The sequence below is a fragment of the Silurus aristotelis genome (genome assembly GCF_946808225.1).
Source record: "Silurus aristotelis genome assembly, chromosome: 15".
Taxonomy (NCBI): Eukaryota; Metazoa; Chordata; class Actinopteri; order Siluriformes; family Siluridae; genus Silurus; species Silurus aristotelis.
Window position 1 is genome coordinate 15,332,842 of NC_139588.1, and position 15,017 is coordinate 15,347,858.

Consider the following 15,017-nt stretch of genomic DNA (forward strand, 5'->3'; position numbering starts at 1 on the left):
AGAATTTAATAGCAGAAAGTTATGGGTCATCCAATCTCTTATTTCTTCAACACACTCAGTTATGCGAGCTAATTGAGCTGTATCGCCTGGTTTGGATGAAATATATAGCTGGGTATCATCAGCATAACAATGGAAGCTAATTCCATGCCTTCTAATAATATTTCCTAATGGAAGCATGTATATTGTAAAAAGCAGGGGTCCTAGAACTGACCCTTGTGGCACGCCATAATTTACTAGCATTATCCTGGATAGCTATATATATATATATATATATATATATATATATATATATATATATATATATATATATATATATATATATATATATGTGTTCGTTTTATTTTATTTTATTAAAACTTAAACCCATCTAAATATTAAGCATCCGTTATATTCTACTTACAGAAATAGAGAAAAAACCGATTGCAATCTTTCATACTCTGTGTTCGTGAAGGATGGAAATAAAAAACAGAAAAAAGTAAATCATTTATATATATCTTTTCTTTATATATTGATTACATGTGATCTCACACTTACTTTGCTATTGTATGTATTTATTTATTCATTTATTAATTTTTCCTTTGATTAGCATATAGACATTTTTACAAATTAGTTAGCATATCGATATTTTTAAGTATGCAATAAATAGCATCAAGTAAATAATTAATTATTTTAACCCCAAATATCGGACAGCTTTTAAATTCACATTTCTCCTTTTGAGGACACACATGCATGGCTGCTGATGAACTTCTGAATATTTTATTGGCTTTACAACTGTAGATAAAAGAGAGGAATCTCTGAAGGTACATTAGAAGAATTAATCGTAACACACACACACACACACACACACACACACACACACACACACAAGCACATCAGTAGAGAGAGTTCCCTGGTTACCAAAGCACAGATGAAAAGAAGAACTGCACCCTGAGCCCCCAGGGTGTGTATGGAAGGGAGGTGGGAGTGTTTCCCAAGGTTGGGCTGTGTGTGTGTGTGTGTGTGTGTGTGTGTGTGTGTGTGTGTGTGTGTGTGTGTGTGTGTGTGTGTGTGTGTGTGTGTGTGTGTGTGTGTGTGTGTGTGTGTGTGTGTGTGTGTGTGTTGGTAGGAGGGGCTGTGGATGTGCCTGTGGACTGTGATGTGATGGAGAGTAGTAGACACGGAGTTCGAAGGGGATGAGGCAGCTTCACTTCTCCGGATTTCTTGCTAACTAGGGAGAAGTGGCAATCACACACACACACACACACACACACACACACACTGGAATAATGGTATTCATCGGGACTTCGCTCAAGTTTTTAATTAAATACTTTAAAAAGAAGGGTAAGATGCTCGTTATTATTAGAACTCTGGTACTTACTTGTGGTCCCTTGAGGATATTATCTGCATGTGTGTGTGTGTGTGTGTGTGTGTGTGTGTGTGTGTGTGTGTGTGTGTGTGTGTGTGTGTGTGTGTATGTGTGTCTTTACTCTACTCTCCATGGGGTTGACTAACTGTCACCAGCATCTGTAGTTTACAAAAGCGCTGTGTTATAGACATACACAACACGGCTGCAATGCAAAACTAAAAGGACCTCACAAAACACAGTTCTGAAATGATCTCTGCTTTCACCTTTTGCTTTTACGACACTTCTGACCTCCGCTGGGGTTGACTGTTCAAGTTCTGGTAGCTGATGGGATGGATTTTTACACTTTCTTTGTACTTTCTGCTGTGGTTTTCGATAATGTATTTTGGAAGAAGGTGTTTTTAAGCCTCAGCAGAACATCATGTATTGTGATTGCAGTTTCTCTACACTGGCATGCGTATATATGTGTGAGCGAAATTTGTATCTTGGAAGCATACGGCTTACACGAGGGCGAAACAACTCTAGATTTTAAATTATACTATTGATCTGATTTTGTTTTTGTCAATAATTTCCAATTACATGACTGGTGGATTCAATAGATTGCTGAGCACAAAAGCGTGTGTGTGTGTGTGTGTGTGTGCGTGTTTGGGTGTGTGTGCTTGAGCGCTGAAGGATTATCAGGCTGCTGAATGGACTTTGGGAGCTCTGAGCTCAGACTGATGTGGAGATTGATGTTTAGGACAATGCAGGTTTTGTGTGCTGCTGTGACGGCCAGCTCTCCTTATAGCTCCTGCACTCAGCTCACATTTGTGGATTTTTGTATTTTTGCGAGGACTTTGTGCCGACTTGTGCGTTCGACTCTGTACATAAACTAACCTCAATGCTCAGAAACCTGAATAAAACTTTTTTTTTTAATCATCAAATAAAAGCAGCATTGTGTTAATGAGCTCTATGTCTTTATAGTCTTGTATACCTGTCAGTCTAGAAGCTTTGATCTCAACAAACTCTCTCTCACACACACACACACACACACACACACACACACACACACACACACACACACACACACACACACACACACGCACACACACATGCACATACATGTTGCTCACCCTGTCCTGACTGTGTTGTGGCTGATGCTTTGATATTTATTTTTGGGCATATCAAAGACTATGATGCTCTTTCAACAGGTTGTGTGTATGTATGTGTGCTTCATGTTTGAGTGCACTTATTAGAATCTGTGTGGGTTTGTTAAGTGTTTAAAAAGCTCTTTTTGTATGAGTGTGTGTGTGTGTGTGTGTGTGTGTGCAGCACTATGATGACAAAACCAGCTGCTGTTGATAATTATCATGCTTAGCTGTTCACACATTTAGCTGACCACTCAACACACACACTCACACACACACTGTGGGATCACAGGAAGCCCAGGATTGGAGTTTTAAATGTGCACGTAAATCATTTCAAAAGATATCAGTGAGTTTAAATACCACAAACTGCTTTTTGCTTTCTTTTATATTGTCAGCTTTCCTATAATCTTGTGTGTGTGTGTGTGTGTGTGTGTGTGTGTGTGTGTGTGTGTGTGTGTGTGTGTGTGTGTGTGTGTGTGTTGTGCTTGTTAAGATTTGTGCTCATTTAGCCACAGTGGTGTTAGTAAAGTCAGGTACTGATGTAGGATGAGAGAGCCTGGGGTGCAGTCAGCGTTCACATTCATCAAAGATGTTCAGTAAGGTTGAGGTCAAATCTCTGAAGCAGGCCACTCAAGATCTTCACTCCAACCCATGTCAATCATATGTACGTGGAGCTGGTATTGCGCACAGGGGTATTGTCATGCTGAAACAGGGTCTTCTTTGGGTCTTCTAGTTCAAGGGAAGGGAAAATGCTACTTCATTTAAATACATTTTATACAATTGTGTGCCAGGTAACAGTTTGTGAAAGAACCACTATTTCCTGGAAAAGTCAGTAATGTTGTCCATATAGTGTATATGTATTAGAATCTTTTATTACAGTTTCTAATATTATCACAAATTAAAAATTTATTTGTGCTTCTCACTATTTTCTCACTATTTTAACTCAAATTCAGAATATAATTCAAAATGCTGCCTCTCTGTGGTACTTGCTGCTTATTTTCTTACTATAAAATTCTTACGGTTTGGAGACACAGTAACAGGTAACTGATCTGAATAAACAACTTTTTTACATCGCCATTATTTTCACATAAATCTATGAATTCATACAAAAAATAATGATCGTAGGTTCCTGCTGCATTGTAGCCACAGCGCAAACTATTTGGGTGTATATTGTATGTTGTGAAAGTATATAAAATGTATGAATATCGAAAATATTTTCATTATTATCGCATTGCTCTCTTTATTTTATATCCCAGATCATTTTATGTGTATATTGTAGAATTGATCAACCCTAGTGTAGAAAAATAATGTATGTAATTACAAGGTTTTAAAAAGTCTACAAGTGGGTCAGTAAGTACATTTTGATTGAACCATAATTGGCAAAACAAAACTGACTAGTACAAATAGTTTGAAACTAATTTACATTACATAATAATAGTTAGTAGTATATAGGCTGCTTCCTCACTGCTGTTTTATTTCCTTTGTTTCTGACACACAATCATTTGAAGGTGTTTTGATTTACCACACCTTCATGAAAGGTCCCTGAACCCGTACGCGGTTTGCAGTAGCCACTGATCAGCGTTTAGTGGTTGCTCACAAAAGCGCCTGTTTTACTTTATCGTTCCTGTGTACTGTAAATGAGCTCAATTACCAACTGCATACAATTCAGCAGTCCAGCAGCTCCCTTAACCGATGACTCTTCGGCTTCTTAACGACTGGTTGACACCTGTGACCCCCACACACACCTCCTACTGTTTACTGAACTCCTTTTTCCTCTCACACTTGTCCAGAACCTCATGTTTCTACTGCAATCGGTCTTTAGGCTTGAGTTTGTGTGTGTGTACACGGCAGGGTTCTTCCCTGAAACATTCGCCCCCCAGCTGCTCTTAACAGCCCATTTGCAGCTTTAACACACTTCTCTGTGATTAAAACACCGCAGGACAAGTTGTTCAGGGATCTTCTGCTCAAAAGGCGTGGTGTTGCATGAAGCCAAAAGAGAAAGTGGGTTTTACAGCAAAGAGTGGAAACGCTGTAGCTGTAAGTTATCCCGAGTTCACATATGGACAATGAGAGCAGCATTTGGTCGTACCGTTTCTAGACTTTATTACTGCCTGCTGTGTTTCGGTGTTTGGCTTGTCGTGAGACAGACTAGTCCACACCCAGGCCATTTAAAGACGTGTTATTGCAAGGGTGTAATAGTGTAATACAGTGTGATTTGTAGATCTGTACACATGTAGGTGCTTGTATTATCTATTATTATTGTTAAATGATTAACAAATTATTACTGTATATTGAAAATATTTTGGGTGACCTCAAACCTTTTCCCATTATTCTTTTTAAGGACATTTTTCTTCTCAAAGATAAAATCTCCAAGGTTTTGCTTTCTCATCAATAAATTTGTGTTTTGCTTGCAGCTGTGTCAAATCTGGACGAGGAGAGTAAGTGGACAGTTCACTACACGGCACCGTGGCACCAGCAAGAGAATGTGTTCCTGCCTGCATCCAGACCAGCCTGTGTGGAAGAACTGCACCGACAAGCTAAAGTCAACCTCAAAACAGCACTCAGAGGTGAGATAGTAACACCAAAACTTCTTTGGCTGAATTGATACCTAAAATGAATTGTCTGTGTGGAAGTTCCCCTGCTCTTTTGCAATCTATCTGGGGTTCATTTAGGTTTTCTAGTTTCATCCCACCTTGAACAAATATCTAAATTGCCCGTGGTGTAAACCTGATCTGAATATTAAGTTGACTTGCTGCACATTTATAGTAGGTCTTCCCCAAAAAGCCTTTTGTGTACAATTTGCTGTGTTGCTTCACGAAATGTATTATTCAGCATGAGGAGCATCAGAGTGTTGTGGTGCAGCATGTGGACACGCACAAAATCCACTGGCCGCGAGTCAACCGTGCACTTACACACTTGTGTTTTGGTGTGTAGGAGGTCTGACGTCAGGTCAGGTGATCCCCATGATTAAAGGGATGAGTAAGCTGGATCCGATCCTGAGTCAGTAGAGGTAATGTGAGCCGAGTGTGGAGCAGCTGCTCAGTGTGCTGCCTGTTTCATTATACAGTAGCAAGTGTTTACATAAACTTGCAGTGACACAGAGTTTGGAGAAGGAAGTGGTATGATGAGACATCTAAATTACTAACACACACACACACACACACACACACATCTCACTGAGTAAAGAAAAAGAGCTCAATCCTACTGTAGGAGGATGAAAAGGAAAAAGTTGGCTATCTCTGTGTGTGTGTGTGTGTGTGTGTGTGTGTGTGTGTGTGTGTGTGTGTGTGTGTTTTCAGGGGAAGACAAAGGGTCTCATGAATAGGGGGGTTTCATGTATCAGATTACCTGGTTGTGTATATTACCCCTATTCTCTTTTACCTGCTCATGTTGCTTCTCCCCCTGCTTTAGCCCTCTTTTAATATTATGAACACACACATATAAAAGAAACACTCTTTGTGCTGCTTTCTACACATTTCTTGTGGCTCTTTGTTAGATTTTGTTTCTCTTGTTCGTTTAGAGCTGAAGGCAGGTTTTTGTTAAAGGGGGATTTTAACGGTGTGAGTCATGTATCATGAGGCAGGAACAAACACTGAGCAGGCCAGTTTACAAGTTTAGTTGTAAATCGAAGGCCTGTTGAGTTTCAGTATATTTGGTTGAATTTTACCTGCCAGTTAAGACACACAAAGAAACCACGAAGCATCTGGAAGTTTTGCACATGTCGCTTGGAGAGGAATGGTGTGGCTTCGTCTGAAACTGACATACCACTCAGTCACAGGTGTTTTCATGGTTTTTTCTCTTTACTCCGATTAGCAGTTATGCTAGCTCATTGTTACTGTGGAACTTACTGTCAAACAATACAGTAGATTTAGTAGAACAGAGATGATGACTGGTAATATTAACAGCCTGTTATCATCAGCGACACCTAATAAATTGTTCAAAACATTTTGAGCTACAGTACCATTTAGACTCGTCAGTGGTGCGGTTTTTAAACGTAAAGACCTCCACAACATCACATGCAATTATAAATGAATAAAATGTAAAAGGTCTCACTTTAATAATATAAAAAAGTGATTGTTGGCAAATCGCTGTGTTGTAAGAGGAATAGTATAAAGATATCATTTTGTACTTAACAAGCATGATTTGAACTCAATCAGTACAATAAATATTATTTTAATATTATTTATTTGATTGTCATAAAATACGAATAAAACAAATCACTGAATCAAGCACACAATCTTGCTTAAAATGGATTAGATGTGATCATGCTATGTTATTTCAAGAGTTTGCCACTTAATTTATGATGTTCAGGTGACTAAATACAGTCTCTCTGCATCAGCATGTCCGGGGAGACGTCCCCTGTCTGCTTTTGTAGAAAAATAATAGCATTGTTTCCATTGCCTCACTGACTTGTGAAGCATTGACAGTACCAGGCAGATGAATGGCTCACAAATACAGAAGCAGCAAGCTGATTATAGAAAAGAGTTGTGCCTTGTGAAGGTGTTGAACATGTTATTTTGTGTAGACACACTTATCTGCATGGCTAAGGGAGGGTGTTCAACAAGATCTGTCTGTATCCCAAAGGGACGTTTGGTTGCCATCTGTAGCAAGCAGCATGAAGCAGGGCCACAGTCTAGTGCTTGATTCACACACAGACCGGCTTACAGGGGTAGACGGGAGACGTTCTTCACATGTATTTACATTTTTTGTGTGTTTTTTTGTGTGTGTGTGTCTCTCCCCCCCCCCCCCCCCAACCCGCCACATATTTTCTGTTTATCCTTTTTTGTGAACTTTTAGATAAGTGATGTTCTGTTCTGACCACTAGAGGGAGCTCAATGAACACTTTTACAGACCTCACTCATCTCTAGAAATGACAAAGTTTCCTTAGAAGATTTACTACGCACTAATAATTTAACCCAGATCACTTTGTTCTAAACAGGCAGTTGTGTGGCTCTTTTGCAGATTGTGATAAGCTGAGGAAGGATGGCTTCCGCAGTTCACAGTACTACTCCCAGGGCCCCATCTTCTCGGCCTCAGCCTACTCTCGCAGCAGCCAAGTGGAGGACGAGAATGATGTTGATAATAAGGTGATACATTGGCTCATGCAAGGCTGTATATTTACAGTGTGTGTATTTACAGTGTATGTAATCTTCATTGTGGCATATAATCATTTTCGTGTACACATACTGCTACTTCACTGACTTGAATATAAAGATCTAAGGTGACTGCATATGATGGTGCAAATAGACAGAGTGGAATATCTGTGGGTCATCCTAAAGTGGACTAATCTCAGCTTCATAAACCCTCCATACTGTCCTTTGTTCTGTCTCTCTCGTTGTGCTTTATGAGTGTAGTCAGCCATGTGTTGCTGTTTTGTGAGCACTGGTCCTCTGGAGACACCCCACACCTGTTAGTCTCAGAGAGCAGAGAAATTGCATTACTCTTATTTACTGAGCCCTTAATGAGATCATGTAGATGCAAAATTAATTGGGAGGATACAGATGGGTAGCCAGCTTTCATTTTTATATTAATGACATCTGTAAGAAACATTATTAGATTATTATTGTGTTTTGCTAAGCCTAAGTATTTCAGATTCGGTGTTTACACTTTGATGCATTTCTTCCAAAATGATTGTATTGGGATTCAACTTCCTCAATTTCCTTTTCCCATGTAACCCCTGACGGTGGTCCTGTTTCTTATGCCACCGTGGCACTCATTCATACGCATTAATTGCCTTACTGTGGATTTCTGTTTCTCTTATTCTGCCTCCAACTGAACTACATTTAAGATTTATTCTCACTGTCACTCATTATCACTGATTTTGCCAGTGATTTGTGAGCAAAGCTTCTCACTGATTTATATTGTAGTGGAGGTTTGGAGTTGTGACAAATCCACAGCTAATAGTTCTGCTCTTTTTCAGGATCCACAATGCTGAAACAGAGTCAGTCTCTCACTTTTCCAGTGTTTTCTCTATTTATGTGTGTGTCTGTTTTCACAGACTTTTCTGTGTTCACATGTTAAATTGGCCATGAAACGGCTCTGTGTACTCATAGACCTTCAAAAGGTCAGGAGAACCATAAAGTGCCTCTGGCTGAAGCTGAGTGCTTGGCCCTGGTTAAAGGAGGAAAATGTCATTCAGGAGTCATCTAGTGCTCATTCTCTCCATTTCTATTATATCCTTTATCTGCATTAGAAGTTCAGTTGCACCTCATCTGGTCTAAAACCTTTCAACTGAGTCTTACCTCTTCCTTTTACTTTTCTTGCAGTCGAATGCCTCTTCTGCAGAAGAGGACAAGAGCTCCAGTGCAATGAGGGCACACGCTGCACTAAAAGCCGAGGGGGCTGCGATGGACGGTCAGGAGTCCGGCTTCGCACCCTTACCGACTCCTGAGGAAAAGATGAGACAACAAGCTCAGGCCATTCTGACTGACATCATCCCCATCAATGTCACAGGTAAGAACTGCAGTCTTGTATCTACTGAATAGGTTTCTCAGTAATTACAGTTGTGGCCTCGGCTGTAATCAATTGATATCACAGGATCAGATCACAGTAAGTTTGTGGTTAAAAAAATATTCACATTTCTTTTTTGTTGCCCCCCAACCAACCAACATATAAATGTCTTCCCATCTTCCTGTTTACCACACTGCTCTTTTTCATGCAGTTTATCTCGTTATCTGAGCTCTCATCTTCTTTCTGATCTTCAGAATGAGGTCAACGGCCAAACATTAATCCAGCCATGTGCACATCATATTCATATATACACACACACACACACACAAAGTTGTTGCTGGGTGTCAAAAAAATGCTGCTCTGACTCCAAGAAAATGCTGCTCCATCAGCAGTACAGCACTTTAATGATGATGAGATGAACAAATCGCTGCCTATGAATTTCTTCAGTCATTAAATCAAAAGGTCACTTAACTGCGGGACGAAAAACATTTAAAGACATCAGGGGCTAAAACAGATATGTGGAAAGTGGCAGATGATGCCACATCTTCTGAACAGTAGAACAAATGCAGATACAGTAATTGCACAGATACGTTTGCAAATAATGCAAATTACATGTTGATGAAGACCCATATAATTAAGTTCATCACTTACGAAATCAGAAACCATTATCAGAAACAAGAAAGCAGATCTCTAGCTCTGTATCTTTTACCCACTTATGGATTGCTGAGATTTCCTGTGATGAAAGAATTCTTTATGAAAGGCTTGTTTTATCAGAAATTTTGACATTAATGGTAATCATTTAAATTAGATTTAAGAGTTTCAGGTAGATTTTATTGAAATGCTTTGCATCCCTATAAAGTCCATAATTAACTTATTTGAAAATACCTTTTATTGTTTTATGGTCTTTATATTATTGTGCACATAATTCTATTAAGAGAGGTGGAAAATGAACAACAGATAATATTGTAATTAAATTCTTGCAATTGTTTTTCTTTTTTTTTTTTTCTTTTTAGAGAAGAAATGTGGTTCATGATATAATTTCATTCCATTCCCGGAAATGCTTCATGTCTTGTACCTTAGTTTCTCATCACATTTTACATGTGACAGTGGATGCTTAGGTTCTTTAAATTTTTTTGAGTTGTGTTTATTTATCGCATATATTTCATATACTCTGCATGAAAAATGCATGCTCGACACTAACTGCCTGTCTGCTCTCCACACCTGCCCTCTCATAACCTGGTCTCCAGGGGAGACTTTTGACCGTCAGGCCAGCGTCCGTCGCTCCCTAATAAACACAGACACTCTGGCCCGTCGGCCCAAGAAGGTCAAACGGAGAAAAACTATATCAGGTTTGCCTGACAACTTTCAGCAGGAACTAGGTATGGTATGGCTCTGCCAGCTTCCACTGTTGCTGCTCCTGCCTCGCCTGCCATCATCTAGACTTCGTAGTGTAGTGTGACGCCATTGTCAGTGCCTTTTGCTAGTCCTTCATAATCTTTGCTCATGCGCAATCCATTTTTTTTAATTTAATTTATTTATAATTTTTGTTCTGTTTCAAAACAATCAAATCAGAGTCTGATTTGATCATCCGCTTCCTTTTCCTAGTCCAAGCTCCCTGTAGTGCTTCTTACATGTCATTCATGCAACAAGCAAAGAGCATTCAGTGCTTTGCCTTTTTTGTTTTGTTTTGCTTTTATCCTTCTGCTCTAAACAGTCTGCATTCTTCATTAGAATATGACTTTACTTGAAATGTGAAATGTTCACTCATTAATATCTGTTTCTGCATTCAGCACCTGATTTCATATGTTGACATTCTGTTCCCTGAGTCATGCTTGCACCAAATCTTGTATCCTGAATGTGTATCCTTCGACATCAAATACTTGACCACAGAAGTGCTGATGTCATACTGCTTGTGTAATGTAGTGCACTGGAGACTCAGCTAACCCTAAATCTCCTTTTAGAATTTGTCTGTCAGATCACCTCATTTATCTAATAAATAGGAAGAGATGCTCAGCCAGTAACCTTTAGGCATGAAACATGAAGCAAAGAAGAAAGGCTTCTAGGCACTTACCTAGTATTTTAACAAGACGGGTACACGTAGACTTGTATAGATTTATGAACATGCAACATTTACTGCATTAAATACCACTTCTTTCCTCACTACCAAACCTCTTTGTTATTTTCTCATGTACTCAGCGAAGGGTATCAGTTTTAGCTTTTCTAACCTGTGGGCAGAATGAAATGGGTATAGCAATGTCCCGATCCTGGTTCTTAATTTACAGTGAATCTGGTTAAATTCCCATTTCGATGTTTATTTATGTTTTGCAGATAAAGTTATATTAACCATTATGTTCAAGCAATAGGTGGAGTTACCGTTAAGAACAATGTTTGAAAAAATATTTTTGTATTTTGCATTCTGCTATTTGAGTTACTGTGCCACGTATTTAGGGGTCATGGTTCTGGTTCTGATCGGAGACAGATGAATATACACTCATGCACTTTCAGGACTAGGCAACATTACAGTAATCTGCCTCTGGGCTGTCAGTTGTGATTAAAGCTTTTATTAACATGTCAGATATGGGTGTAGCAAATCAAATTAATTAGAGCTGTTAATAGACAGGCTTCAGTCTGATTGACAGCAGATGTCAGGAAAGGGCAAAGTGGAGGAAAAGGGAAAGGGAGCAGCTGTAAGCACTGCTCCTCAATGTCTCTTATTCCTGTTTTTGCTCTATTGCAGGTAAAGGACGAGGAGGGGAGCTCCGACCACAATCGATGTTTATTCCTGGACCATTTTCAACACTAGAACGTTCAGGCAGTATGAGTTCTACTCTCAGGCGCTCTGAAGTGAGGGATTCTGGCTGCCAGACAGAGGATGTAAAAATTGTTCAACCATCTGTGAGGAGAATCCGAGCTCAGAGAGGCCAAGGAATTGCTGCTCAGATGTCTGGCATGTCAACATCCGCAAACAATATATCCAATGTTCTAAACGATCATTCCTCTGGATCTCCTGTGCATGTGATGGCTCCTCGATTTAGTGGCGATCCCCAGCGCTTCCACAGCTTGCCACGGGGTGCTCGGGTTTCTTTGAACGCAGAGCTACTGAACACTAGTACTTCATATAGGACAGAGGATGGTGCTGTTCAAGCACTTCGGCAGATTGGAAAGCTCCAAGTCGATGAGTCTGCTGTTCACATGAGGAATGCCCCTAAGACTAGCACATTAACCCGACCAAAATCCCAGGATGTGAGGGGATCATATGGAGACTGGGGAAATGCCAGTGTGGTTTCTCCTCGTGCGGCATATTCAACATCACTCATCCCCAATGCAACATTGTCATGTTCGGCTGAGGTGATTGCCCTTCAATCTACATCTAGCACAGGGCAACAACTGCATGCAAGACCTCTCAGGATATCCTCAAGTGTCAATGGTGAAAGCTTAACCAGTGTGGCCACCAGTGCTGAGACAGGAGACACAGACATGCAGGAAGCTGGTCAGTCAGATAGCAGCTTGAACAGCCACAGTACAATTGCTGCAGGAACAGCAGATCAGCAGTGGATTTATGACACCCCTGAGAATGTGTTGCCTAGAAGACCACTCACCTCCAGCTGCTCCACTCCTATCAATCATCTCTACAACAGCCTGGAGGGCTCCTCTAAAGGTACAGACTCCAGTTCACTATACTCCATGGACAATGATGGTTATTACACCTCCATGCATTTGGACTCGGGTCTAAGACCAAAAGGACAAAACTTCGCAGGCAGAGCAGCACGGCATAGCATGTATGAGTGCATAGGCCAGCCAGGTGACCGTAGCAGCATATACAGTGATCAGTCACTATCCCGTTCTATTTCCCTCCGCAAGTCTAAGAAGCCACCTCTACCACCAGCACGTACAGACTCACTACAGCGTAAGCCTAAGAAAAATAATGTTGTTAACACTACCAATGGATCAGTTCTTAACGAGTCACTGATCGCTACACTTCAGCAGTCCCTTCAGAATGGATTGAAAGGTAAAGGTTCTTTGACCTCACCATCTCAAAGCCCTTGCAGTGACTATGAAGACCCCTGGATGTTGCGGCCTAGGAGCCAGAGTAGCTTAAGTGCAGGCAGTAGCAGTGTCTCAGGTGCAGGAGTAGCTAATGTTTATTCCATTTGTCATGTCACACCGTCACACAGTGACACAAGCAGCCTGCGTTCTGACTACGCAGAGTCCTGGGGCTATTACATGGATTACCCTCGTCTGCATAGTGATCAGGCACAGTCACCAGCACATACTAACTCAGTGTCTAATGGAGCACAGTCAGCTAGCATGACAATTGGACAGGATGTCCATAATGATATGCAGACATCCCTTCCCCCTGCACAGGGGAATATTTCAGCAAAGCCTCAGGTAAACACATCTTCACCAGATAGGGTACATCGGTTAACCTCCCCTTCAAGTGGATATTCAAGTCAATCTAACACCCCAACAGCCGGTACTCCTGTTCCATCTTTCATGAGGTCAATGTCACCTTCTGGGTGTAAGCCCAAGCCACGTGTGCCTGAAAGGAAGTCATCTTTGCTCTCCTCTATGTCCATCTCCTCCTCTTCAACATCATTATCCTCTAACACTTCAGATTCTGTCAGGAACAACATCCCCCCTCCACCTCCACCACTGCCTCAAACATCCATGTCACTTTCACCACTCACCCCTGAACTTTTCCCTCCACCTCCAAGTCAAACCTTTCCTCCTCCACCTGCTCCTCCTTTACCCAGCACCCCACAGCATGAAATATCCCTGAGCCCCCTCTCTTTAAATTCTTCTCCAGAATTTCCCCCTCCTCCTCCTCCAGAGGTGTTGAATGACCACAGCATGTTACATAATCAATCCTTTACTTCTACACATCACCTGCCACTGCCTCCACCACCTCCCATGTTTCCTTCCACTGTAAATGCTCATATTCCTCCACCACCCCCATCCTTGCCCACCTTGACTCCAATTATACCATCATCTGCAAGCCTGAAGGGAATTAAAGATAGACTTAAACCAGTGAACTCTGAGAGAAAGTCACTTTCTGTTCACTCTGAAGTGGTTGGCAAATCGGCCATGCCACTAATAACACCTTTTGCCCTCCAAAGTGTGCAGCTTCGGTCAGTCAAACAACCAGAGAATAGTGAGGACAGCAGCAAATCTCCAGAGGTGGAAACCGAACAGATTTCTACTAAGGTGAACACGGCAGAGAAATTGAAACAGTTAGAGCACCCGATTGTTTTGCCTTTGACTTCTTTCTCTACTCCTGAAATAAATGAAACAGTAAAATCTCCTTCGACAGAGAATACAATTACCAAAGACCAACCGGAGATACCGCTTTATACTACAATGTTGGGTGAAGAAATGCCATATGAAGCGAATAATTACCCCTCAAGTGACATCATGGGCAATACACAATGTAAAGCTGAGGTAAATTGTATGGATAGGGAGGAGAAAACATCACAAAACACCACACCAAAGAAAAAACCTCCTGTGCTATCAAAAAAGCCCAAATTTCCCCTTGTCTCCTCAGTCAAATCTGAACTTATTGTAGATGACAAGGAGATACTGGCCAATGAGGAGGATTCTTCATTTCAAGCGTTTTCAAACAATCCAATAGAGGTGACTGTTTGTGCACCTAACCCAGAAGTTCAGGAATCCCTGTCTGATGAGGAGGTAGAGAAGGATGACAGATTTTCTAATGAGAGCTCCACATGTGAAAGTCCAGCTGATAGTCAGGCTGAAGAAGCCTCCCATATTCCCTTCAGTCGGGAAGAATCTCAAACTGTTAAGGATGAAATGGACAGTTCAGAAGAAGAAGAGGAAGATGAGCGAGAAGACGATGAAGATGCATTAAGCAATACAGCACGATCAGTCTCCTTCAAAGATGATGGTGAGTGAAAATGTTCTAATTTTGCTCTCAGTGGTCATTTGTAAAACTGGGTGACAGGGTCATGCATTTTTCAGTACTCGGGTCTTTTTTAAATGCGAGAATCTCTAGACATTGACAAATTCATTTCTTAACTTTTGATGAAGAGCATTAAGAAGTCATTTTAATGCATATAGGACAAGTGCTTACATTCACTCAA

The 15,017-nt window shown here is 40.8% G+C and overlaps 1 protein-coding gene across 11 annotated transcripts in view; it reads left to right on the forward strand.

Moving 5' to 3' along the window:
- nhsl1b (NHS-like 1b) overlaps positions 1–15,017 on the forward strand; it is a 106,070-nt gene that overhangs the window by 84,305 nt on the left and 6,748 nt on the right. For 8 of the 11 annotated variants that reach the window (XM_083562213.1, XM_083562212.1, XM_083562218.1 and 5 more), the window contains exons 2-6: positions 4,884–5,036; positions 7,432–7,556; positions 8,736–8,922; positions 10,167–10,298; positions 11,657–14,821. In XM_083562213.1, coding sequence (XP_083418339.1) covers positions 4,884–5,036; positions 7,432–7,556; positions 8,736–8,922; positions 10,167–10,298; positions 11,657–14,821 — 3,762 coding nt within the window. Of the gene's footprint in view, positions 1–1,154; positions 1,321–4,883; positions 5,037–7,431; positions 7,557–8,735; positions 8,923–10,166; positions 10,299–11,656; positions 14,822–15,017 lie in introns of those variants that run through there. The other 3 variants (XM_083562217.1, XM_083562222.1, XM_083562219.1) reach the window with 2 other exon arrangements.